This window comes from Pagrus pagrus (genome assembly GCF_965226575.1).
Source record: "Pagrus pagrus genome assembly, chromosome: 5".
In the NCBI taxonomy this organism is placed as follows: Eukaryota; Metazoa; Chordata; class Actinopteri; order Spariformes; family Sparidae; genus Pagrus; species Pagrus pagrus.
The window spans coordinates 34914318-34940030 of record NC_140189.1 but is presented as its reverse complement, the minus strand read 5'-3'; the positions used below and the strand labels follow the sequence as shown (position 1 = coordinate 34940030).

Genomic DNA, 25713 nt, shown 5'->3' with positions numbered 1-25713 from the left:
ATGAGGTTGTTTCCACCCGTGTCCGTTCCTTTGTTGGTTGGTTGATCTCGATGAAGAGACGGATCCAGGAATTCTTTCTCATTTTCTCTAACATTGCAAGATTTGGCATTTCTCCACATTTCTGTTCATTTCTCAGGGAAAAATGCACATAAAAAAAATCTGCCGTATTTAGGTGGCTGGTATGACTGAGCACAAAAGGGGATTGTTGGGCCTTGGCAGAGGTATGCACTCTACCGTGCCATTCCTGATTTTTCTTTTAGTTTGTGACCTTTCTTTGTATCTTCTCTTTTTTAAATCCAAAGTCTTGTTTCTCTTCAAAGCATATTTTGTCTGCAAATCAAATTTGTCACAAACTTTCTATTTACTGAGTCCTTGCTCGTTCGATGCTCTGAGAATGACGAGCGGTGAAGTCGACAACATTTTAATGCACCAAACACGATTTCCTGTATCAGACAATAGCAGATCCAAGGTGAATACAATCCGTTGCTTTTACTTCCTGTCGTTCCCTGTAGTTGTGGATAAAACCCTGAAGCCAGTTAGCTGCAGTGTTTCTTTACAGACAAATGCTGTTGGTTGTTTTGGTCTCTTGCAGCAGCAGCCGGCACCGTCTAGCCAAACAGTTTGGACTTCAGTCTTGACAGAGGACGTAGCTCCAGTCCCTCCCCAGGGTCTCTCTCTCTCCCTCGCGTGGACTTTGATGCTTTTGACACATAAATCCTCCACAGCTCTTCCAATCATCCCCAAGCTGTGTCGAGCAGCACTGTGACGTTCAAATCCTCTGTTTCACTGTGGCGGTCACCAAATGGGCGCTTGGAGAGTTTTGGCCGAGTGTAAGTTTGTTGATTGTGGTGCTTCATGACTTGTAAATGTGTTGGGTTGCTGAGTGGATTCTTAATGGGAACTAATCATAGCAGAGGGAAGCAGGGAGCAGTAAGGGAGGAAAGAGATGGAGAAGGAGATGGATGATCCCACTCCTGTGATATACAGTACGCTCTGCTGCTGGTTTATTAGATACACCGAGCTAAAACTAATGCGCTCCAAAACAACAGAGCTGCAATAAATCCAACCTGCATGCAGGTTATAACACAACCATATCTTAATTCAGACGTATGATCAATTGGAGATGTTTTTATTATTTTGTCCGCCCAACTTACATCAACACAGGTCGGCTGAATGAGAGAAACAAAACTACAAATGATCTAAAGGAGGTTATAGAGAATACACTTCTCCATCTTGAACCACACCTGTCTCCTGTGTTTCCCACTGCAGTTCATAACATTGTTTTCCATCATTTTAATTTGGGCTATTTTGCTCTTTAACACGTCTCCTGTCAGACCAGTGGAGAGAAAATATCCAAAATACTCATTCAGGTGTTTATTTATTTTACTCTTTTTGCCATTTTTTGTCCAAAAATGAGTGAAATCTTACAAAACATTTCTTTACAGGCCCTTTTCTTATCCTGTGCTGACAGACATCCATCCTCAGCTTGTCTGGACAAGTTATGTCCGATTTCTTCTGGATGCTGATGAATTGAGTACTCCCACGTCAGCTGTAACTATAGTTTAACAGGATGGCCTCTTCTCATCGTGCAGTGACAATAATGAAAACGCTCTCAGTGAACACTAGATGTCCCCATGAGCCTTTGATTAAACTGAAGCAGCTCGAGCTCCTGGCGTTTCATCAGCCTGTGCACAAGCAGTTCAGATCATCATAAACATGCATTTTATTATGTCTTTTTCTTTCCAGAGCATATAATGTAGATGCAAATGAAGAGATTACACAGAGATTATGCAGAGAGGCATGTGTGCAGACATCACTAATGGCTTGTTAAAATACTAAACACCCCAGCTAAATGCAGGGCAGTGCTGTATGATCGTACATCCTAGTGGCCTGCAGACAAACTGAGAGCTCTGGAAACAAAACCCAGCGTATTTTGGGACAGGTGATCTAAACAGAGAGGATTTGATAGCAAGCTTGGGGGTGTCATGTCTCTGATCTCACAGCAGCTCGCCCTAAAGTGGATTATGAAACTGATATTGGTGTCAGACGTTTACTGGGGGGCAAGAGACAGTGGAAGAGAGGGGTCGGGGTAATCTGCTGGTAGACAGAGGAGGAGACGTCGGTGGCTGATGTAGGATAAAAGTATAGCTTTGCCTGGAGTAAGACTTAAGATCAGTGTGGAGAGGCAATAAAGTGATAGTGTGATACTGTAGCGCCTGGCGGGAGGGAGAGCTGGAAGAGAGGTTTCACAGGAGGGTGAAGCTGTGATTAGAGAGAGATTGGAGGTAAAATCCCAGGGAATCACCTCCGTGTGTGCAGGTTCTTATTGAAGTCTCACTTTCATGGGTCTGAGGAAACAATCAAGATGGAGTTCAGGAGGAATCAAGAGCAGGATTGATACATCTGTGCCAGGCTTGAACCTGGAAGTATGTTTTTATCCACATGTATGAACATATTTAATTCACATATAAGATTTAAGTTTCTTATGTGGAAATTTTCATTTAGATGTGGAAAAAGCCATTTTTGTGAATATGTGAAGATTCTTGTGAAAACACCCTTTTGTGCTTTGGATCTGGTTAGGTTTAGGAAAAGATCACGGTTTGGCTTGAAACACCTGTTTTGGTCACCATGTCCCGACATCTCGTCAGCTGTATTCGTTTGTTGTTGCCACAAACACGACTGAAAGTTGCCTCGACGTCTCCTCGATGGTAACAAGTGATGTCGTTGTTGTGGTTGCTGTCTTCACAGCCTTCTCGTCCTGTAACTCCTCCAACATCTCCTCACCATTATGAAAGTTGGGTCATAAACATGTAATGTGAACATGATGTGACGCGTATTGTCAAAAATGTAATGTATGGTACATATAACATGTACAAACTCATGACCTGACTTTTATACCAGGAGGTGGAAGGAGGGATGGTGGCGGAGTATCAGGTGAGAAGGCTGACAGGCCGGCGACGACAGTACGTGACGGCGTGTCAGCATTTGTAAGTGAGAAACCACCAAACGGATATTTTATACCAAACCATTATCTATCCCTAACCATAACCGAGTGAGCTATGTGCCTAAACCTAACCAGACCATAAGCACAGCGTTGTGACAAGAAATGTAACCTAAAGAAATGTAAAGATGCAACAGATCTGTGGTTCGTAGAAACGTACACGGCCAACATTTATTCTGCAGATCGGGTTAAAAGTTCTAGCAGCTGTTCACTCTGTCTGCACCGTCATTAAGATAAATCAGCCGAAAGAAATCACATCACTGTCTATTATTCTGCTCACATGACTCTGATCAACTTGTTTGAGGAGGTAAAACAAACGCATTCTCTCCTCACCTGCTTTTTCATTTTACGACACTGTATCTTATTTAATGAGGCCTCTTTAATCTGTGATGATGAGCTGATGAAAATAAGCTTGCTCTAATTAAAATTTGTTCTTACACAAACTTGCCTAAAATGTTGTGGTGGAGTGATTTTACACATCAGTGGTACAGGAGGCACTGAGATGTGAAACAGATAAATGCTTGTTTAGAGAAGATATCGTTTTATAAAAATGGATGATAAAAGCAAAGTTTTCTGACACATGGTTCAGTCTTCAGTCCCCGAGAGATGATTCTTTTGAAAAAGTTAGAAGTGTCACCATTTTTCTGTAGCCTTCTTCCCTCTGTACATCTTTGGAAAGCTAGTATCACATTTTTGTTGCTTTATTTTCAACAACTTTGTAAGAAAGCATTTATGGTTCTTTCAGGGACACTGAGCAAACAAGAAAAGACCTTGTCTGTTTTAGAGAGTGCTGCAGAGGCCACATACTGCACTGAGAAACTAAACGGCGATGTGAATTTTGCCGAGCGATTGATAAAGAGGGAGCTTATCTTGGAAAGGTTTTCCGACTGATGAAACCAGATTTTATTTTTGATGTTCTGTTCAGAGTCGGAAACAGTGAAAAGATAACAGCCTGGGTTCTGGCCGAGGTTTGACATTTAGAGCCAAATATCACCAGAAATCAGCTTTGATGATTCAGGTGCAGCATGCCGCGGCTTCAGACGTATTCTAGGAAAACTCACAGGCGCTGCATCAATGTTAGAAACTGGAATAAGATTATGTTAAGAGCTGGGATGTACAGCAAGTTGTGTGTCTTGTTAATGCACACAGAAGAAGAAGAAAAACGAAACGGCTGCGAGAACTAAGCTCTTGATTTAAAACTGCACAAATCAATGTTTTCATAAAAACACAGGGTTAAAGATCACTGCCCAGATTTATTGTCTGTCTCATGATGGACAGCTCGAAAAAACAATCAAAATTGTTACAACAGTACCAAAGATAGTCTTTTTTTACTCCATGAAGTCCTCGACCTGGTTCCTACAGTACAGTACCCTGGACTCACTGGATTGTACTGCGAGCATCAAGCAAAGATGAGGTGCAGCCTACAGAGGTCCACTAAGCTCAGTTCTTTCTACATCTCTACTCTTTTCATTGTCAAACTTCAGCCTCAACTGATGCCGACTCAAGTGACATCACTGTGGTACAACATCCGACTGCTCCCTCTGGAGCCACAGAAGTCTTTCTACAATGTTTCTGTCCACGTGCTCAGTAGCGCTCCATGAGGCCTGTAAGCAGACTCTGATGATTAAAAAGTGAATGACAGCGTCACTCTTAAATAATGAACCCACAGAGAACATCACCTGAGAGCCCAATCACCACAATAAATGTTCGCTAAGTTCGTATCTGCCACAAAACCAACATCTTTACGTTGTTTAGGTTCAACTTTCTATTTCTCTCTTGTCACCATGCTGTGCTTGTGCTCTAGTTAGGTTTAGGCAGAAAAGCCACATAGTTAGGGTCAGGAAAACATCTTCATTTGGCTTAAAATACCTGTTTTGGTCACCACAAATACGGCTGGAGAAGGCTGGACTGGTTTCACATGTGATCAACACGACTGGAAAGGTCCCCAGTTCTCCCTGAATACAGCCAGTGCTGCCACGCTGCGTAGACTCGAGGTGCGGTCACCTCGGTCCACCACCATCCCTCCATCTCACAATGTGAAAGTCAGCTGATAAATATGTAATGTGAATGTGATATGACACATTGTGTACAATATAAGTAGCCTATGACACATCAAACTTTGTCTTATCTGTGGTTAGCAGAAATGCTAACTGCTAACATTATATCCTGAGGACTAGGCTGCACCTGACTCAGTCTAACTACGACTTTACGTTTTCAGTTCAGTGTCACCTTTTTCTTCAGTGATGTTTTCAGCCACATAAGCAGGCAGCTGTTTCCAAGGAAAAAGCTGCGATGAACCCACAGCCACCACCTCCCCAGCACCAAATGGCAGACAGACAAAATTAGGTCGAGTTGAAGGCGACACGCACGCCACCGGCTTCATCGCTTTTCATGGTGCAGGGAATCAAACCCCACTAAACGATAACCTCAGGTTATATAAAGGTTATGTCTTGAGAAAACACCGACCTCTCTTAATAAATACGTCAGTGCAGTGGTGAGAAGTGTGCGCAGGAATTTGCTCTTTCCTGCTGGAATTAGATCAACAGAGTCAACAGCTAGCTGGTGAACTTAGAGGAGCATTTAGCCGTTAAAGAGCCAGATATTTCCCTGAGGAGCTGGGAGAGCTGAAAGGAGCTCTCCTCCAAACAGACTTTTAGAAGCTGCTTTTGATGCTTTAATAAAGTTGTTTTACTTTAGTTTGACCTGTTTTATTCACTCTATTGTCTTAATTGCCGCTGTAATACTCACTTTGCCTTAGACACATTTTCCTTCATTGTTCTGCTGTGTTTTATTTATGTTCAGCACTTTGTGACTCAGTTTTTTGCTCCTTGTCTGCTGAATGTGGAAGGTTTTAAACACATCCACCACAACAACCTCGTATATGATTGTTCGGCTGTCTCTATGCAGTCATGATAAAAAAAAGTGTGTATAAATGCTTCTTTAAGGGAATCTGACATTTTAAAAACCTTGTGATGTGTGTATGAGATTAGTTAAATTTCATCTTTATTCAGAGGGATGTTTAATTTAAGCAGTAAAGCAGCCTAATCGTTGCAAATTTGATTCAGAGGATATTGAGTCAGCGGCTCTGTACGTGTTGGTTTTAAAGGAGAGAATTATTCATCACAGATACTCCAGTAGTATCACTGTCACTTTATTAATCTCATAAACTCATAATCATATTAATCCATCTCTCCTTCCTGAGAGGATATCTCAGCAGGACAATAAAGTTCTGCTGATTATTTTATTTAATAATTAAGAAAATATTGTTTTCAAAACGTTTTGGTTCTGGTTCAACTATAGACAATGACTGTTAATGATGAAGATGCTGGCAGATGGGTGTAGCCACAACAAAATTAAGCGCTTACAGGCATTAATTAACAATATTTTGCTGAACTAACTGTGATAACTAATGATGAGACAGATGGGCAGCACCAATCAGTGAGAGCTTAATGACTCAAGATGTTACATTTACACTAAGATCAGGAATTATAGCATAAATATTGACTTACTTACTACAATTATTACTTATAACTGAAACTCAACCAGTCAAAGACTTAAAACTGTACGAGACACGTGAGTCCGTGGACACATTCATCACATGAATATATACACACACTGGCTACTGATTAATATATTTGATATTTGACATATTGGACTAAATTAGCAAAATATCAGAAGTTCTCATCAAACCACTTTTCCAAAAAATGTAAATGAAAATGAAATAACTGCAAAGAAAGAATATACTATATACTGTATGTCACAAATCAAATCAAATGAATTCAAAAATCATTTGGCAAAGTGTGTTTCTGTAAAACCACAGATACGTCAAAACTGAACTTTCTTTGTGTTGCAACTTTGGGGACCAATTCTCCATGTCAGCGACAGAGCATGAAGACACAGCGGCCGGTCGCTCCACTAAGTGATGCTGCATTTGTGTTTTTTTAACCTGGATTTTTCTTGATTTTGTTGCTGAAACACGCACTGCTTATGGCAAGTCATCTTCACTGGAGAAGAACGCAGGTGTTTTGGATTAAGAACAGAGGAATTTGAGACCACCACGGCCCACGGCATCTTTCGACCATCCAACCGACCGCCTGGACCACCCCAGGGAGGAAGATAGTCGGAATAAGAGCCGTGCTACTCCAGCTGGGTTTAAGGCTGCTCCAGTGGCAGGAAAAGAAAATGGCCAAAATTGGACTCATGCTGGCAAAACAACATGAAATCAGAGGCTCTTGTTCCCACAGAGACCTGTCTCCACCACAGTATTCACCCTGACGCAGATTCAAAAGATGCACTGCGTGTTTATACATATCCGTCTATTAATAACTGTGTAACAAGTGTTAATTTCGTTATACAGCCCAGTGTTGTATAACGACTATTTTCTGGTTAGCTTTAGGCACAAAGACCACTTGGTCAGGGTGAGGAAAACATCATGGTTTGGCTTAAAATGCCTGTTTTATGTCGCCACAAACACAGCTGGAAACGTCCCGAGGTCTCCTTTAAAATATCCAGTGGAGGCTTACAAACGTTGAAACATCCAATGAGAACGTGATATGTTTTGTAGAAATGTCAGTCTGGTGCGCAGCCTTTGACACGTACAGATGTGAGCATATCAGTGGTTTGCAGAAACATGAGCTGCCGACATTTTATCCTGGAAACACAGCTGCTTTAAAATGTACGACTATAAACATCTGCAACACGGCCGCTGCTCGCTATCTCCCTCAAGAAACGCAGATCCACACTAGAGGAACCGTGTCATCACTTCTGTTGTTTGCTTCATCTGTGATTAAAGATGACCTCAGTCTGCTGCAGAAGTAAAGTCAGTCCAGGCTGTACAGCAAGAGCTGCCATGTTCACTTGCTTTGCATAATGAGATCTGATCACAATATGGACAGAATGCAGGCATGCATATAAATCATGGCTGTAAGTGTGAGGGCAGGATTGGATTGTTCATTAGCCTCACAGAGGATTCAGATAGATTGAACTGCATGATGAGAATCAGGCCTTAAGGTCATGAGGATAATCTGATGTCAAATACAATGATTCTCCGAAATGTATTACTGAAATTGAGATTTCAAAAATAATCCAGGGGCCTTGAGTATGATTTAAAAATACTGCGGCCGGTCTGGTTACAACTGAGATGATTCTGTTTCTGTCCTTAATGAAGAAAGTCTTTGAAATGAAATTTTAAATGCATCACAAACTTTTCTCTTTTGGCAATTATTGGCATCAAGTAAAAATTTCAAAACTCTCATTTTGTAGGTGTGTATTGTTGCTATGCGTTACTCAGCACACTGATTATGTTGCTTTGTGCTGAGAGGGTGTAAATATTGTGCAATTTGACATCAGCACAATTACAAAAGCACTTTAATCAAGTAATATTTTATATATCAGGTCTGTCTTTGTGCAGATGGTCTGTGTAATGTGGTTAAGAGGAACCTGACTCGTCCATCTCGATGAAGAGACGTTTCATCTCTCTCTCTTCCAGGCAGAGTTTGGTACTGATCCAAATCTGCTTCTTCTCTTCTTCAAACCTCCATTTACCTCCCACTGCTTCTCCTCCTCCTCTGGTTTCCAGCTTCATGACTTCAACATGAAGTCGGTATCTGGATCACTTTTTGGCAGTGGTGGAAAATAACTACGTTCATTTATGCGAGTACTGTTCTACACTACAGGATGTAGGTATGTAAAGTTCAAGGTACTAAATGTCGCAACACGTTCAAGTTAGCAATAATCAATATGCAACGTCTGATTAGTCTTTTAAAATAAAGCTTGGTGACAAAGAGTTCAAGCAGGAGAGACTTTGTTTCTGAATTAAGAAATATGTATTGCAGTGTGAACATCAGATGAGAAATGAGTCTTTGTGACGTCCGTTATATTTTAAGAGGAGGGTGAAGCCGTGAGCAGGACAGATGCTGCTGCTGGTTCACTGCTTTGTAGTAGATTGTTTCTCCGTTGACACCGAGTGTACCAGAGAAGTTTCGATGGGAAATAAATGTACTCATCCATCCTTCACTAACTTGAACAGCTTGCTTTGTTTCACCATCCTCAATCATTCTGACAGTTCATTTTTGACCGTTGTGCAAGTATCTTGTCTGTCACCTGTTTCTGTTACATCATGATTTATTTTCATACAGTATTTTCTGCCGTATATGTTGAGACTTGCTCCATTTACACTTTGATGTTTCATTTATTTGTGTAGTTAATGACTTCATCCTCTTTATATACAGTCTATGCTCTAGCTAAACACACTTCACTCATTATGCACACGTTATGCCAAATCTTAAAGGAATCTATGACATTGAATTATCTCCTCTGAGCCTGAAAATGTCTCCTGCAGTTAAATCTGTGACGACTCTCTCCATTTATAGATAATGCTTGGACAGTTTCAATAAGTCCTATCACTTCCACAAATGACTTTGAGGATCATCATTGTCAGAAGATTAAAAAAAAGCATTGAAATATTGTCATCAAAGTTCGTCCACGCTCTCTTGAAATTCTGAGTTTCTCTTCCGGCCAATGATCTCATTTGCAGACCCGCTTTAAATCTGGACTGTGTCTCTTTGTGTCAAAGAGGCGTTTCATGTTTTTCTTCCTGCTGAGTCAGATTCTATTCCACATCCTCTGGGAAACAATGCTTGGCTAAGAAACACTTCAAAAGGCTACAACGCTCAGTTGAAGCATGTACAAAAAGATCTGATCAGTGGTGATCCACTTTTTGGTCTGCGTCCTCTGGGAGAAATGTTTGGCTGCAGTGAGGAACTTTCAAATGTCTCTGCAACCATAACGATGTCCAAAAATAATAAAATGTGCTCTCATTTTAATTACGAAGCGGCATGGAAAATGTCTGTTTCCTTCCCTTTATAGTGCTTGCTTCCTAATTAGAATAAATATTCAGTGTGTTCAGCACAGTGATTCTGGACTGTCGCCTTTGGAAGAAAGCACTCATTTCACTGTAGCAAACACTGGCCCCAAATAAAAGTGGAGGTGGCCTTGAAGCAGCGTGGTGGCGTGTCCTACTTGGACTGCTGTTTGGGTTCCCATCTTCAGATATTAAAGCGATGTTTGGACTCTGACCTCCGAGCCAGAGACAAAAGCTTTTTACTCAAAGTGCCGTGACTGCTGCATTATGAATGTTCCAGCAGAGTATTCCATCAGGACTGACTCAGCAAAGTATTGCACTCGTGTTCAAAGTATCACTTAAATGACTGGAGCAAAACAGTCGCGAGTGAAGCCTGCTGAAAGCATTTAGCAGAGCTGAAACACATCAGACACACAAAACAGAGAGCCGAATTTAGAGAGAGCCCTCAGTCGACTCCCACTGTTACTGCGGGAGACTCGTGATTATATAAGAATGTGTGTTCTGGTGTTAAAGGAAGAGTTCACTCAAAACTGAAAATTCAGTCACTTTCTCCTCACCTCACTGTGATTTGCAGAAACAAACTTTGCCCACATTTATCCTGGTGATTGGGTTGCTGACACTTTTAGGTGAGCAGCTTTTGCAATTTTGTCATAAAAAGGTATAAATATCATCTTTTCAATTCATCTTGGGATCTTGGAGCTTCTGGTATCTCCCAATTTACTAAATGTAGTAAATGTTTAATAGACCCGACACTTCACTGATTTTACATCAGCATGGGATTCGAGTAGATAATGGCTGATGTTGGGTCAACTGTTCCTTAAAGATGCTCTTTGTTGAAAAAATATAGAAACACTGAATGTGGAAGTTAAAATATAAGTAATAAGTCAATAACTATTCTGATTCATCAGTTAATCATTTAAAGTGAACGCTCTCTTCAGTGTTCAGGCCTAACGATGTTGTTTGAGATGGTGTGTTGCAGGAGAAATATGCAATCAGATGTAAAACACTGTTTAACAGTCACAACTCTTGGAAGTTGCCACAGCAGCAGTTGTTTCCATCGTGACAGTGACGGTAAACTGTAGAAACACACCACTCATTTGGTCAAGTATCCAGAGCTCTTTTGGCTAATTGGATAATGTGTTGAGTTGTGCCAGAACTCAGATTCAACTTTTCCTGGACAATCCTGCATTTTGTGTGAAGAGCAGATCAGGACAGCAGAGTCAGGATCCTCATTGTGATAATGTAATGTCACAGAAAGGAACGAGGAGCGGCCTTAATTTGACAAAGTGCTGACGGTCGTCTGAGCGCCGCCTCAGTAATGTGTCAGAAAATAGTGAAAAATGCTCAACTCAACTTTCCAGAGCTGACAAGACTTTTCAGTTCTTAAGAACATAAAAGAAAATGAAGCAAACCTTATTTAAGAAGCTTGTCTATCGTCGATGTACCAATCTGTTCATTGATCGATCATTTCTACACAAATTTTAGCAGCATTTTCTTTTGACATCTTCACATACTGAAGGATCTGCTATCCAGAAGTAACATCACATATATACGTAAGATTATTATTTAGACCCAAGCCACAATGCTTTCCCAAACATATCCAACTAGTTATAGGATGCTTTCAACCTCGTTCAGTCCGACTATCTGACTTTCATTTTGATCCGAACCAAAATTACAGGTGAAATCTACCTGGACTGCAGCCAAACCTGGGTCCAACCAAAACAGGTGGTCTCATTCGGCATCAATCTGAATCATGGTTCGGTTCGCTCCTAGTGTGAAAACATTATATTGAAAGGTTCAGACTTTTGGACCAATTACAGGAAGTTATGACAGGCTAACATCAGAGCTCAGCCACCCTGAAGGGTGAGTTCTGCTGGCCGCGGGCCCAGAATGAGATCCAGGTGGTCGTAAAAGGGAAGTTTGTCCTTCGTATTAGTCAATGCTACTTTTTCCTCATGGCATCGGGCACCTTTGTATACTGCTGCCGTTTCAGCATCAGTTTCTTTATTCTCAGGTGCCGTTGCTCTCCCGTCCTCTAGTATTCCCTCTATTTCATCCCCTCGGAAAACAATGAAAAAGTTTAATTTTTCCAGTTGACTCGGGCCAAATGTCAATTAAACATAATATATATATATCATGGTGGCAGCAACATGAATCTGTTCATTTATTTCTCTCAATAAACGGGAGCTGAAAACAAGCTACCTGCTGAACTGTCAACACGCTGAGGATTGGGAGACGCAGCCGACTGAGGTGCTGATGACAGGATGTAGATATGTGATGGAAAGTTCTTAAGTCCGCTCGCAAATTTCAGCGTGAAACCAAAACTAACCAGATCAAATGTTCAAAATGTAACACAAATATTAAACTTGGTTCTGACTTTCAGGTGTGAACGCACCCTTAGTGCCTAAACATTAATTAGACACTCATGAAAACATTATATTACATTTCTGCCAACAGTTCCTCTTAAATCCTGCACACTGGACCTTGAAGAAATCCCTTTTCCATTACTTATTCTAATTAGTATGTAACAATGGCCATCACTGTAAATCTCTATTTGAATACGGAGCTCTTGAAGTCTTGGGGTGATCCTTCAGCAACTGCTGCATTAATTCACAGAGGTCGAATGGAAAGGCTCAGCTCGGGAAGATAGATCCAAACTAGTGTCACTCTGTTGGAGCCGGGACCCGGAGAGTGGTGGGAGCCGTGTGCTTAGTCTTAACACGGCAGTCGCAGCGAATGCACGTCGAGTTGACATCGCAATCTGGAGCCGTGCACGACACCGTGCAGTTTCACAGGATAATGGGATGCGAAACTGGCCACATTTCACATCTGTGTGAGCGATCTGCTGCCGACGCTCGCCATACAGTGTGTCACTGTCTATTACAGTCTCCAGCACATACTAACACACACAGACACACACACTGATTATCCTCACTGTCAGTCTTTTGTGTAAATGCACACACACAAATGCAGAAGTGGACTTTCTACCACTCCACTGTGCATACAGAGTGTTTCCAACCAACGCACACACTGAACACCCACAAACTATTGTACTCTCCAACACAACAGCCTGCACACACACACACACACACACACACACACACACACACACACACACACACACGCACAATGAACTCCAAGCTTGAATAACAAAACGACAAAGCTACAACCTGCTCTGAAGACAGTTCCTTCCTCGTCTTCCTCACTTAACATGCAGGGCATTAATTGTCTGCGTGATGAATTGCAGCCCGTCTCTGCAGCACCCGTGTGACATATACACGCGGGTTGTTTATAAGCACAGATGTGGCAACGTAATCTCTGGAAACGCAGGGAGAATGTCAAGGGAGAGCTTCCTCTCATTTGCCTTAATGAATCATGCTATAACTTCATTCTGCAGGAGCAACAGCACATTTGGCAAATGTGCTGAATGAGCGTCAGCACGTACATCATGTTTGATTATGTTGATGTGACTCTGGTGGTGTATTTGCACATGAGGCGAGAACATGACTTGTTTTCAGCTTTTACATGAAAACGTGTCAGATATTTAAGGAGGAATCTCCAAGGTTTTTGTTTTCATTTCATTTCAGCAGCATCTTTTGTGCTAGGTTGTCTTTATTGTAGGCGATAAGGATTTTAATTACATTTGAGTCTTTATGAGAGAGGCTTACTGTAACGATATAAAGGTGGATGTGAGGAATGAATGCAAGAAGGGGAAGGCATCGTATCAGGCTGGACAGGGACAGATAAGGCCGGGAGAGAGAGACACTGTGGGATTGGTCTCCGGTCAGGTTCAGGTTGTATCACCCAAGAAGACTTTACCAGGGAACAACCACATCCGCCTGTCATCCCAACGCTTGCGGTCAACCAAAGAAGGACGGTAACGCTGCAAATAAACACTTAGGAAGGAGGGATCTGGAAAACCAGTGACTGACTTAAACAGTCACAACAGACCATGTACTACACCTGGCTCACCAACTGAAACTATCCAACAAGAATTTAACTCAATAGCCACCTGCCTCAGTCAAAATTCATGTTCCGGTCCCGAGTTCCTCAAAAGGTTCTTGGTCCCCTGAGAATGTTTCAACCCAGTCGCCAGGATACATTGTTAGCATTTAACGTTTCTGCAGACCACAGTGATGTCCACGGTAGACATGTCCCACTGTGGCATTTCACTGTCACATGCTTCTCAGCCACCTGTCGCGGCAGGAAGTGGAAGACAATAAGGCTGCCAAACAGCTGACTGCAGTTTGAGTCACACCACTGGACAGTTTCAGAGTGACTGGAGATATTTCCATTCACAATCAGGTGCCGACATTTCCAGCTGTGTTTGTAACGACCAAAACCAGCAATTTTTCACGGGAAGTCGGACCATCAACCCAAAACCATGATGTTATTCTAAGCCTAACCAAGTGTTTGTTGTGTGTAACCCAGCCAGAGCATAAAGATAGAAAACATAAAGGATGAAAGACATGTCCAGTTTTAACCTACAGTATCTGTGGTTCTGCAGAAATGTACTTGGACACAAGTCTGCTTTGAAGGGCTTTACAATCTGTACATAATACCACAACTGCTATTCTGTACCGGCAGTTGGATAAACCCGACCAGGAAAATCATTTAACAGAAAAAGTGCGTTTCCTGATTTTGTCGGCCTTCAGTCTTCTCCTATAAAGAATATGAATCCAGGAAGACGCTGAGCAACAACCAAGTAAAAACAGGTCGACCCGAGACTTCCTCCGGACCAAAAAGACCTTGAACACAAACAGGAAAACAACTCAACTGCCATTCAAACAGAGGAAGAAGAGACAAGAGATGAGGCGGGTCAGAGGTGATGATGAAGGAAGAGAAAGTGAGGCTGGGTTTAGAAAGCTGAGAAAAGAGGAGATGATGGATGAAACAGTAAAAGCAGTTTGACAAAATACAAAAAACTTTGCTCAAGGTCCACTTCTCTGGAGCTTTTTGGGACGGCCCGATGACCTGATGAATATTCTGTCACAGGATCTGTCGGCTACTTCAGCACCATGGATTTATCAATACACAGCACAGTTAAGCTACTGATAGTTCAGAGCCGTGGTCACGGTCCTTTAAACCTCGGCCAGATACTTTACTGTATCTCCTGTCTTCATACACTGCCTCTGATTCTTATTCACACATTTACTCATCGATATGGTAAAAAGAATCAAATTTGTGATGATTTTGACAGATAGTATGACTGTGAAATGTTTCAGGATTAGTAGGAATGATCACTTTGTGTCAATGTTTTCATTTTCACTGACGAAAACTATTAAAATCACGATGAAACAAACTCATTTTCTTACATCTGAAGAACGAGACTTCTTCTCTGCAGCTCTACAGTGATTCATTCTAACGCAGCCTCATCACACATTTCACCTTCAGCAAAAAACTGCTGCTCCTGTGATTTGGATATTCCTCTTGGTCATATTGTGATTTTAATAACACCGATATTGTGTCATTTGTGTGTCAATCTGAGAGAGATACTGATGTGCTTCCCTAGAAACTACATCCATACTGGAGGATTCAGCACCTCATGACTCACGACACGTTCATTACCACTGCAGGAAGTAGTACCAGCTGTTTTAGTGACCGGACACTTTAACATAGTTTATATTTGAGCCAAAGCTACAGTCCCTCCCTAACCTTTAATTGCTGTGTGCAGATATTGTAGAAAGTGAGACTTTAATCTGGGGTTTCTCAGAAGCCTCCAATATTTGTGTTCTTGTATTGAGCATCAAAGCAGTCGTGGGAGAAAACGTTTTGTTTTCAGACACGTCTTCTATGTTTTACACATCCATAGCTTCAAACCTGTCTGCAGTTCAGCAGGGAGCACCCATTGTTTGGTTACTGATTCACTGAAGACTAGAACACGATGAGTCAGCAACACAAATACCTCACAAATATTTGCTTTCCCGAAAAATGTATCCAGGTGTACAGAAATGTCTGCACACCTCCAATTCTTACAGTATAACATGTATTGGGACATTTTGGAACAAGTGACTTTAATACACACAAGATCATAAATGCATATATAACTGAGTGGTGGCAACGTTCAGTACAGTTTTACCTAATTTCCCCTGAGGGATTAATAAAGTTATCTATCCATCTATCTATCACTGTACAGGAGCAGCCTGCAGTACAGGACACAGGCTGAGAGTCTTAACGTGTAAATGGAGAAAGAGAAATTGATACGAACAGAAACTAGGAGGAAAAATAGGTTGAACAGAAATAAATACATGAATAAATAATGACAAAATGTATAAATAACTGCATTTGCTCATAGGATAAACACAATGTATTTTACACACAGTGAATACAGCACACAGTCATGCATCTTATATAGTACTGACCTGATACAACGTATTTAAAAGCACTGAAGGGAACAAGGTCAAACATCTGTGCCGGCAGAGTCACTGTGTGCTGCACACAGGAGTGAATCTCTGTGTGTTATTTAATTCTTCTACTCAACTCCAGTTTATTCCAGAGGGGAACATTGTTCTGTTCATTACCACTTTGTTTATTTGACAGCTTGTATTACTTTTTCATGTTACGGATTCATTTTTAAAACACAAACGTGTGTTTTAGAATATAAGATGCATTGGAACAGATGTTTTATTTGAACGTGGCTTCATCACACAGCGACCAGCCGTACGAGTAAACTGCTGCCGACATGGTGACGCATCTGTAATAATCACATATATCACGGAAAGGTGTCATTCTTCACTATGGATACTTTTACTTAATACTTCAAGAAGCCTGTTGTGCTAATAATACGTCTGTACTTTATTAAAATGTAGATTTTTTTGCAGGACTTATTAGTAGTAGAATACATTAACTTTTATTTTAGGATCTTCTTCCTTCACTGATTTCTGGTGTCTAATTAGTCCACGTGGGCTGAGCACGAGTGTGTGTGACAATAAACAATGCCCACTTCCTCCAGGACATCGGTGAAAAGTATTCAGATCCTTTGCTGAAACTTACAACAAGAAGTTTAAAACTAATGTCTTTATACAACTCATGTCAGTGAGAAGATTAACTTTTCTATGTAGTTACACTTAAAGGTGCACGAAGCAGCTTTGGGGAAGACATTTTAATCAGAAGAGAAAAATCTTCATGTACTGAATAAACTGAATAAACAAACTGACCTTAAAGGACAACACAACTTCATCCTGTTTTACTTCATGTGGCGGACCCTGCCACCTTCCAGCTACAAACAGTGTTCTGGGACCTTATTTTCCTCTGAGAACAGCTGGTTTATTCACTGATGGAAAAAATGAATATTTCTGAGTTAATATTATAAATATTAATATTCTGAGTTTGAATTTCTTCTCCAAAACTCCTCAGTGCCCCTTTAACACCTCAAATCATGAAAGATATCAGAGTTCTTGTCGTAACTTTAAGTAAAAGTAGTTGAAACACGATGAAAAGTTGGACTGTTTTAAAAAAAAGTCCTGCAAATAACACAGAGGAGATGATTCCTGACAGAGTGACGACCTCGAGCGTCGTAATAGAATAAAAGCAGAGCTCATTTATCTCAACATCATAATTCTGCATCATTTTCTCTTCTAGAGATGGCTTGTCGTACCCGCTGCCTGTGATCTTGTTGGAAAATGCAGAAGTTCTGACGTTTTATGGGACAAGAAATAATCAAATCTGTGCAGGAACGTGTGCAAACTAAAACACAGCGGCATCAGGTTCTGCTTGGATACGTTTCTCTAGATTACTTGACATGCAGGCTAACAGGAGCTTTTCCTGTCCTACACTCGACTGGATATTTCTGCTACTCTGTCCAGACGGTTTATGTAGAATGAAATTGTTGTTTGTCACATGATGTAATACCTGAGTCTCTTCCATTGTAGATGTCTGTGTGGAGCTGATTTTGACCTAATGTCCTGTCGGGCAGCTTCATCTTTAGTCTTCATCATATTTTATATATTATCATATTTATATTTGATCAAACAAGATATATTTCATCTGTAACTAGAAACGTCAGATACATATACATATATTTCTCTCTCATGTTGGAATGAAAGTATAAAGTAACATGTAAATACTCAAGTAAATCTCGTTATTGTACTTAAATACAGTAACTGAGTAAATGTACATAGTTATTTATTTCATTTATATATAAAAAACTGATGTATTTATTTTTCCTGAAAACATAATTAACAGGCTGTGTGTCCTCACACTGTGTCCAAACAGGTCTCAAACAGTCAAATCAAAAACAAAATGCACTTCTGTATTTTTATTAGAGGTCATTGTTCCCTCTTGATGTTCACCTGGAGGTCACACTGGTGATGTGGAGCTGAATAAAATGGAGGATACAGCACGTTTTTATTCACCACTCCATCACTGGAGCACGCACACATATATGAGTGTGTGTGTGTGTGTGTGTGTGTGTGTGTGTGTGTGTGGCAGCCATACAGAAACTCTCGCCCTCTCGCTTCCTCTCAGTCAAGGACAGTTTCTCTCTGAGCCGCTTCACATTCCGTCTGTGCGTCCGTCCTGGTTCTGTTGCTTACACTGCCTACTACGGGATATCTGCGATTGGCTCACCCTCCCTCGCTCTCCTCCATCCCTCCCTCCCTCCCTCGTGATTGTATGTAAATCCGGTCGGGACTGAGCCAGTAGGTGAGGTTGGGGCTGGTGGCTCCTGCCTCGGTGGCGCACACGAGACCCGAGAGCGGCCGAGGTGAGATCGCTGCGCCGTCGGAGCTGTCCAGTGCGCCGTGGTGCTGAACTCCGCTGTTCCTGTTCTGCTTCGTGCTCCTCCACCGGCTCCACTCCACCTTCATGATATTTTGGAGAAAGGATTAACAACGTCCCGTTTAACTGCTTATAGGTGCAAACTTCTCCTCTTTTCCACACGTCGGAAATTACAGCGCAGCACCAGCCGTGGATTGGACCGGAGCTCCCCATCATTAATAATAGTTTGTTGAGAAGTTCACCACTAATCTGTTGGATTATCCTCCTGGATGGTTTACGTCTGGACACACAGGTAAGAAAACGCGAATCTCGTCCGTGTGTAGTTTGTTGTTGGAGCAGAAAAAGTCTCCTCTCTCCGCCCGGACTCGCGATCAGACAGCCGGTTTAACCCTCATCATCGGTGAGGTGTCTCCTGATCCACCGGGTCACCCTCCTCCTCCTCCTCCTCCTCCTCCTCTCAGAGAACATCTCACAATCTGCTGCTTTAATCTGTCACCGCTCCAGTTTGCCGTCACCAGGTCCTGCAGGCTCCTGATGTGAAGTTGAGATGATGGTTGCTGTTATTGTGTCAGGACGCGCTTCTCCTCTGTGGCACAGTCAGTGTTTCTGAGGCGGTTGGAGACGCGCCACGTTGCCCACAGCTTTTAATTTATCCGCCTGGTACTTAGTGCGTTATTTTTTTCCTTGGCACGCTAATCCTTGAGTGACACCGTTAGCAGCAGAGGGATTATACTTTTGTTTTTCATCCTCTGCTCTGCGCCTCACTCATCCGCCGCTATATGACAGGCTCCTGCGCCCGGGATGGCCATTAGAGCTACTGTGCTGCCTGCGAGTGAAATCTGGGGTCATGTGTGTTTTTCATGTTTTATCGCCGCGATGATGCAGCAGATGGAGTCAGAGCAGCTGAACCTAAAGCAGATTAAGTTCTGACATCGATACGATTCACAGACTGAGATCCTTTAGAGACGGTTCTGTCGCAGCCTTCTGGAGAAAAATCTCCTTTACGTGACAATAACTACCACAAAATAAATACATTAGGTCAATTATGACACTAGAAATACTGAAGAAACGTCAGACTATCTGTTAGCTATGGTGGAATGTAACTATTTACTCAAGTAAGGTACTTGAGTAACATTTCAGTACTTTTTACTGTGCATTTCTTCAGTATTTCCATTATATCCAGGGAAATATGTAAGTAATAGATTACACTCCCCAACACTAACAACAAAATGCTCATTTACACAATGGTACAAGACTAACAGGGGCCAATGCTCTGCAGTGAGTACTTTCATTACCCGAAAGTAATACTTGAGTAAAAATTAAGATATAATGTTAAAATATTACTTTGGTAACTGTGAGACTCACCCATACAAATAGTACTTAAGTAGAAGTCTTAAAGTATCTGATATTAAATGTACTTAAGTATCAAAAGTAATTTTCTGGCAATAAATGTACTTGAGTATCAAAGGTATGCTCTGATGTAACTTGTAATCTGCAAAGTAACTAGTAACTAAAATTATAAAAAAATAAATATAGCACATAAAAAGTACATTTCCCTCCAGAATGTAGTGAAGTATATAATAATTCAAGTAAAGTACAAGTACCTGTAAATTGTACTTAAATACAGTACTTGTACTTGTACTAATGCTTAGTTACATTACACATGTTCAATACAGGACTTTTACCTGGAGCAGTGTATTTTCTACAGTGTAGTGTTTCCACTTTTACTTAAAGGGTAACTTCACTAATTTTTACAAATTAAAGTGTGTTTACAGGTCTGCATGTGATCTGATAAATCGCCTCCAGTGATGTCACCCAGTTGCTGTGTTGCATTGTGGGTAATGTAGGCACCGGGTTTTTAAAAGGAAGAAGAATATGTGGAACAGAAAAGGTCATGTCTGTTGTTCCTCGTATCGATTCTGATCATTTGTTATGAAGCGGCTCATAAAGAGAGAATGAAGAGAAAACCTGGCGCCTACATTACCCACAATGCCAGAACCACTGTGTGACATCACTGGAGCTAATTTATCAGACTACATGCAGCTTCTTCTGGAGCCACAAAAAGATTTATACTACATTTTTCACACGTGCAGTCGTACTCCACAAGACCTGCAGACACGCTTTCATGTGTAAAAGTAGTGGAGTTGCCCTTTAAGTATGATTTTAAGTATGTTATTGTGAATTTTACTTCAGGCGCGCTGAAAAACAAGCGCGTCCGTTATGACTAGTTATTTGTGTGCATGGCGTCACACCAAGTCTGACTCCTGACAACATTATTAATCCAACAGTAACAAGTGAAGAACGACGGTCTGTGAATCCCTCCACGTCTCTTTATTGTGCTTCTTCTGCACGATTTCGACATCCTTTGTGATTCACAAGGCGCACAGACGCTAACGATCCCAACACATTCCTCTAATTACAGCAGTAATTTAAATTCTTGTAGAAGAAGTGCGATGCTACAGAAACCATGCAGTTTGAACGCTCAGCCATCTGTACGCATTTTACAGTCCAACTTCAGTCTCTTTATTCCCCACAATGCATTCACTTTATCTGCGGAGGCTCTTTGAAACCACGAGATATAATCTATTTCCAGTGGTGCGTTAGATGAATGAGTGGATCTGTTTTTCAAGGCTGCACTCACTAATTGATTCTCCACTTGAATACGAACCAGGGACCCAGTAATGTATCATTCATATGGGCCTTATACTGTACTGTATTATATATCGAGAAAATTCATTTCTGATTTATTATCCTGAATGTTGGTTTTTTTTGTGCACTCGAGAGAATATTAATCAAACTGGTGTCGGTTTATTCTTTAAATAATGGCGTCTGTCTGTTTTTTGAGTGAACTCTTCATAAGAGTATAGTGAAGATACTGGATACTCGTCTTAATAACTGACAGTCAGCTGTTGAGGGATATTGAAAGACAGATAATGGAGTCGTCATTTTCAGCATGACTCTGTAGCTTTCTGCACTGAAATGATACTGATACACTCAGTTATGTTCAAACCAACAAGGACATTAACAAAGCCACGCAGCAGCGTTCAGGATATTTCTCCGTCACACCAAGACCAGGAAAATTCTTTCCACTCCTTTTTTCTCTCCCGTCTCAGATCCAATTAAGCCATTTAACAACAGGTAGGAGACGCTGCCAGCTGAGCAGGTAGTGGTGTTAATGGAGCTGCTCTGCTTTTCATTACAATGACTTTCTTGGAACGCTGCGGGGAGGCAAAGGCTCGTGAGTCAGTAATGCTTTTCAATAGAAAAGAAGGAAAAAAATTGCAAGAAATGTGATCAAAGCGTTTAGATCTGACAGGAAAAAGTACTCTGTGCGAAGGTGTGGGCAGCCAGTAATGGCAGCTGGAAGTAGGGGGCAGATTTGGGTGATATGACAATAAAGCTGTATGTTGGGCAGGAAAATTGCGATAGCACTTGATAATGGCACCGTTTTAGGGTCTTCACAATGATCTCAGGTGTCCTGGCGTCGCAGCAGGTTAAAAAATCTTTACCAATTACCCTCTGAGATCTCTTTATGGGGCTGTTTCGGAGAGCAAACCAGTGTTAAGAAGCATATTTTTCTCAGAGTGTTACTTCTGTGGCTTTCTGTGCGGACGGGAGATGCATCCTCGAGTTCAGCAGCTGACTTTTCACAGCTAAGTCACGTCTGAGAGCTACATTACAACACAAATGCTCAGATCTCACACTGGGCCTCTTACGGAGACTGTGCCATCTATTCTAATATCACTACATTTTTTTAAAGGGACTCATGGGAGATCAAACATCTACACTGCATCCCATAAAGATTTCTTCGCATTCCTCTGGGATCTATGCAATCGTATTTATGTTAAGGTGCCTTGTAACATCTGCCATCATAGTGTGAACTAGAATGTGAACACAACATAATGGACACAAGTGCCAAACTGCTTCTTTACAGTTTGGCAGTTATTGGATTTCATTTATTTAGTGAAGGACACACAAGAGTTCGTTGCAGATGAAGAAGTAGAAACTCATTGGCCACATTGGAAACCCTCTGAATTCATCATTATATCATAACGTTGCACATATTTTCAAAGCTACTCTTGATAAATAAAGGGTAATTACAATTACAACAACAACAACATGTTCTCACTGGGTTTCCTGTCACGCAGACGGTTTTGGTTTTATTTGCACAGGTTTTGAGATAAATGTCTCTCAATCCGAATAGAATGGATATAAATACACTATTTAAAGACTTTCCTTGTGGTATTACTGTTCACGTGACTTTTACAAAGACAGCTGTAGTCCATGGCGGATATTTCATTTCACTGTTGAGGGAACAATGACAAGAAAAAAATCTCAAGAGCAATTTCTGAAGGGGATGTCAATGGTGGAGAATTTAATGGTACTTTAGGGTTTCTATGCACCAGTACTGTGGGCGCGTTGATGCACAAGATTCAACCGTGAGCTAATGGACCGAAGAAAATGCAGTCTGGTTAAAACTGTAAATGTCTTTTTGTTCTGTTGAGTGGAAGAAGTAAATAAAAATGTCAGGCACATCTTTCATTTTCACTTAAGTTAAGTAGCTACCAGAGGTCAGCCACCGACACCACCACACGCCGGAGACGGCTCACAAACACTCATACCTGCCATAATGTGAGTGGAGGTGCAGGTAGCAGTGGACCAAACCACTGTGAGGCTTCTGGAGGGGGGACCCAATCTTATTTAAAGGTATATGATTACAACGGTAAGCTACTGAGGGGGTCCAGACCAGGGGTAGACCAATTATTGGCCCTGGTCAATTATCAGGGCAGATATTCATCATTTTCCAATCATCAGTATCAGTGATATCACGTTTGAGCCCAGAGCTGGAAGGTGATTGTGAGGTGAGCGGGAACAGCTAGCCTAAAAAACTAAAGTACACTATAATTAACATGTTATTTGCTTGATCCGTACACAGACATTTAAAAAAAATAATAATATTTTTATGGTTAAAGAATAAGTTATGCAATGTAACAAGCAACACAGCACCTGTGCACAGGATCGCCACTGTTTCCCTGGCAAACTCTCAGTGATGACAAGACTCAGAGCGCCAAGCTGTTCACCAACAAACTGTTAGCACATGTCCTGCAAATTTGCACAGATTTTCCTTTTTACAAGCAGTGAGGTATTTAAACTTCAATCACAGACAGAGTTGTGTCGATCCTTTCATCAAACCTGCAGTGAGAAAGTGAAGAAGCGTATTAACCCGAGTCAGTCGCCTGAATGAATGTTGACAATGTACATTTCTGCAAACCATGGATATGTTGAAACTAAACTTTTCTTTAGATTAAGTTTTCTATTTTATGTTGTAGCCGGTAATTAGTAATTAACATTAGTCAGGGTTTGTTTTGGCTTTAAATCAGTGTTCTGGTCCGAGGTCTCCTTGAAAGTATCCAGTGGTTTCACACCCTCTGACTCTGAGATGAAACTAAGCTAATATACATGTGATTTACGTGAGATGACACATTTTGTAGGAATGTCAATATGGCACATTTGACATGTAGAGATTTGAACATATTCCAGGTTTGCAGCAACATTTACCGATATTTTCTTCTGGGGTCTTGGCTGATTTAATACAAAATCCTAACTATTCCTTTAATACTCAAATAATGGATTTATATCTGGATTTTGTAGAACCTACCTGTATTGACTCTTTAGAGTCGATTTTTTAAGCAAGCCAAGCATGTTTTACATTCAGTTACACACATTAACACCTGGGAGTTGCCCATTACAGCCACAATGACTCCGCTGGAGCAATATGGAGAGTAAAGCACCTTTATAATGGCCCCATCAGTGCTGTTTGTATGGTATTTACTTCTTGAACACTCCACAAGCAGTTGACCAGCAGCTCTTTGTAAGGACGCTGACTGCCTTCAATGCAGGGACAAAAAATTCACGAGCCAACAGGACACATAAAATCATTATTATCATTTGTGCATGTAAAACAAATGAAGCAATCAAAATCAGTAGCTGGAAAGCTTCATTTCTTCCTGTGAGAATCTCCATTTCAAATGTTTTCAATACGGTTTGATTCACCAATTGTTAAGGCTTCATGTTTCATCTCTCAATAGCTCAGCCCCAGCCCACCTCAACAATAACACTTCTAACATTTCTTCCCCTCTTCCATCTCCCCTCTTCCCACTCGGAGCGAAGCTGTAACCGCTGCCAGCTCCCATCTGTGTCTCTGTGACGGTCTTTGTTGTTCCCCTCTTCAATATGTGGGATTGTATTGTGCAGTAGGACCCACACACATTGAGATATGTTATCCTGCTGCCATGTTTAAGAGACACTACCTCCTGACGTTCTTATGTCTCCTGGCAAGAAGGGGGGTTTGTTTGATGATGCGAAAACCAGTTTTTTCCTCCATTGTGCACATTGCATTTCTCCTTTATAGCCCACTGTTGCTGAAAGCATGCAAACAAACAGAAAGCCTCTTTTTGATGATGAGAACAGTTGTAATGTTGCATTTCATCGCAGATTGCACCTTACATGACAAATAAACTGGATTTATTGGTGTAATTTAGATTATTAGCACGTGCTTAACTTGCTGTAATGATGTATGAGAATGTCTGCTCAGTGTGCAGCGAAGTCAAACATCTCTACTGGATCATATTTCTTTGCTTGAAAGATCGGTGTCAGGCAACAGAATGAGGCTGTGTCTCCTGACTTCTCAAACAGCTCTCGATCTCTGGAGCATGACCTCTTCCACTCCATGTCTTGATTGAACTCCAAGTGGATTGTTAAATTGTTATTGTCATAACCCATTTCGTACAGTACAGCAGAACAAGGCTTTTGTGGTTACTTTTAAAGGCGAGGCCGGGTGAAATATTGAGACACCTCTGTCTCTGTCTCAGTGCTCTTTGGCAGACGGTCAGACCATATTAGAAGCAGCACAACCCTTCAGGGTGAAGGTCAACAGGCTCCGGGTTTATGAGCTAATCCTGCCAGTGTGCTGCAAGTGAGCTGATGGAAACCACGGCTTGATGGTCCAGACCAAAAATTCAACGTAGCCTACTGGTACCAATTGGGTGGACAAATTGTAGTTGTTAGCCTTCGCTGACTGGCAGCTTTTTAGTGCTTAAGACCTCTTAAAGTGATGGACGGCTGTCGTTCA

General features: G+C 41.4%; 1 protein-coding gene across 2 annotated transcripts in view; it reads left to right on the top strand.

Annotated features, from left to right (window-relative positions):
• Positions 1 to 18312: 18312 nt before the first annotated feature.
• fstl5 (follistatin-like 5) overlaps positions 18313 to 25713 on the top strand; it is a 194583-nt gene continuing 187182 nt past the window's right edge. The window contains exon 1 of one of the 2 annotated variants that reach the window (XM_084353823.1): positions 18313 to 18873. In XM_084353823.1, the coding sequence (XP_084209949.1) occupies positions 18851 to 18873 (23 nt within the window). In that variant the 5' untranslated portion in view covers positions 18313 to 18850. The remainder of the gene's footprint in view (positions 18874 to 25713) is intronic. The other variant, XM_084353822.1, reaches the window with a different exon arrangement.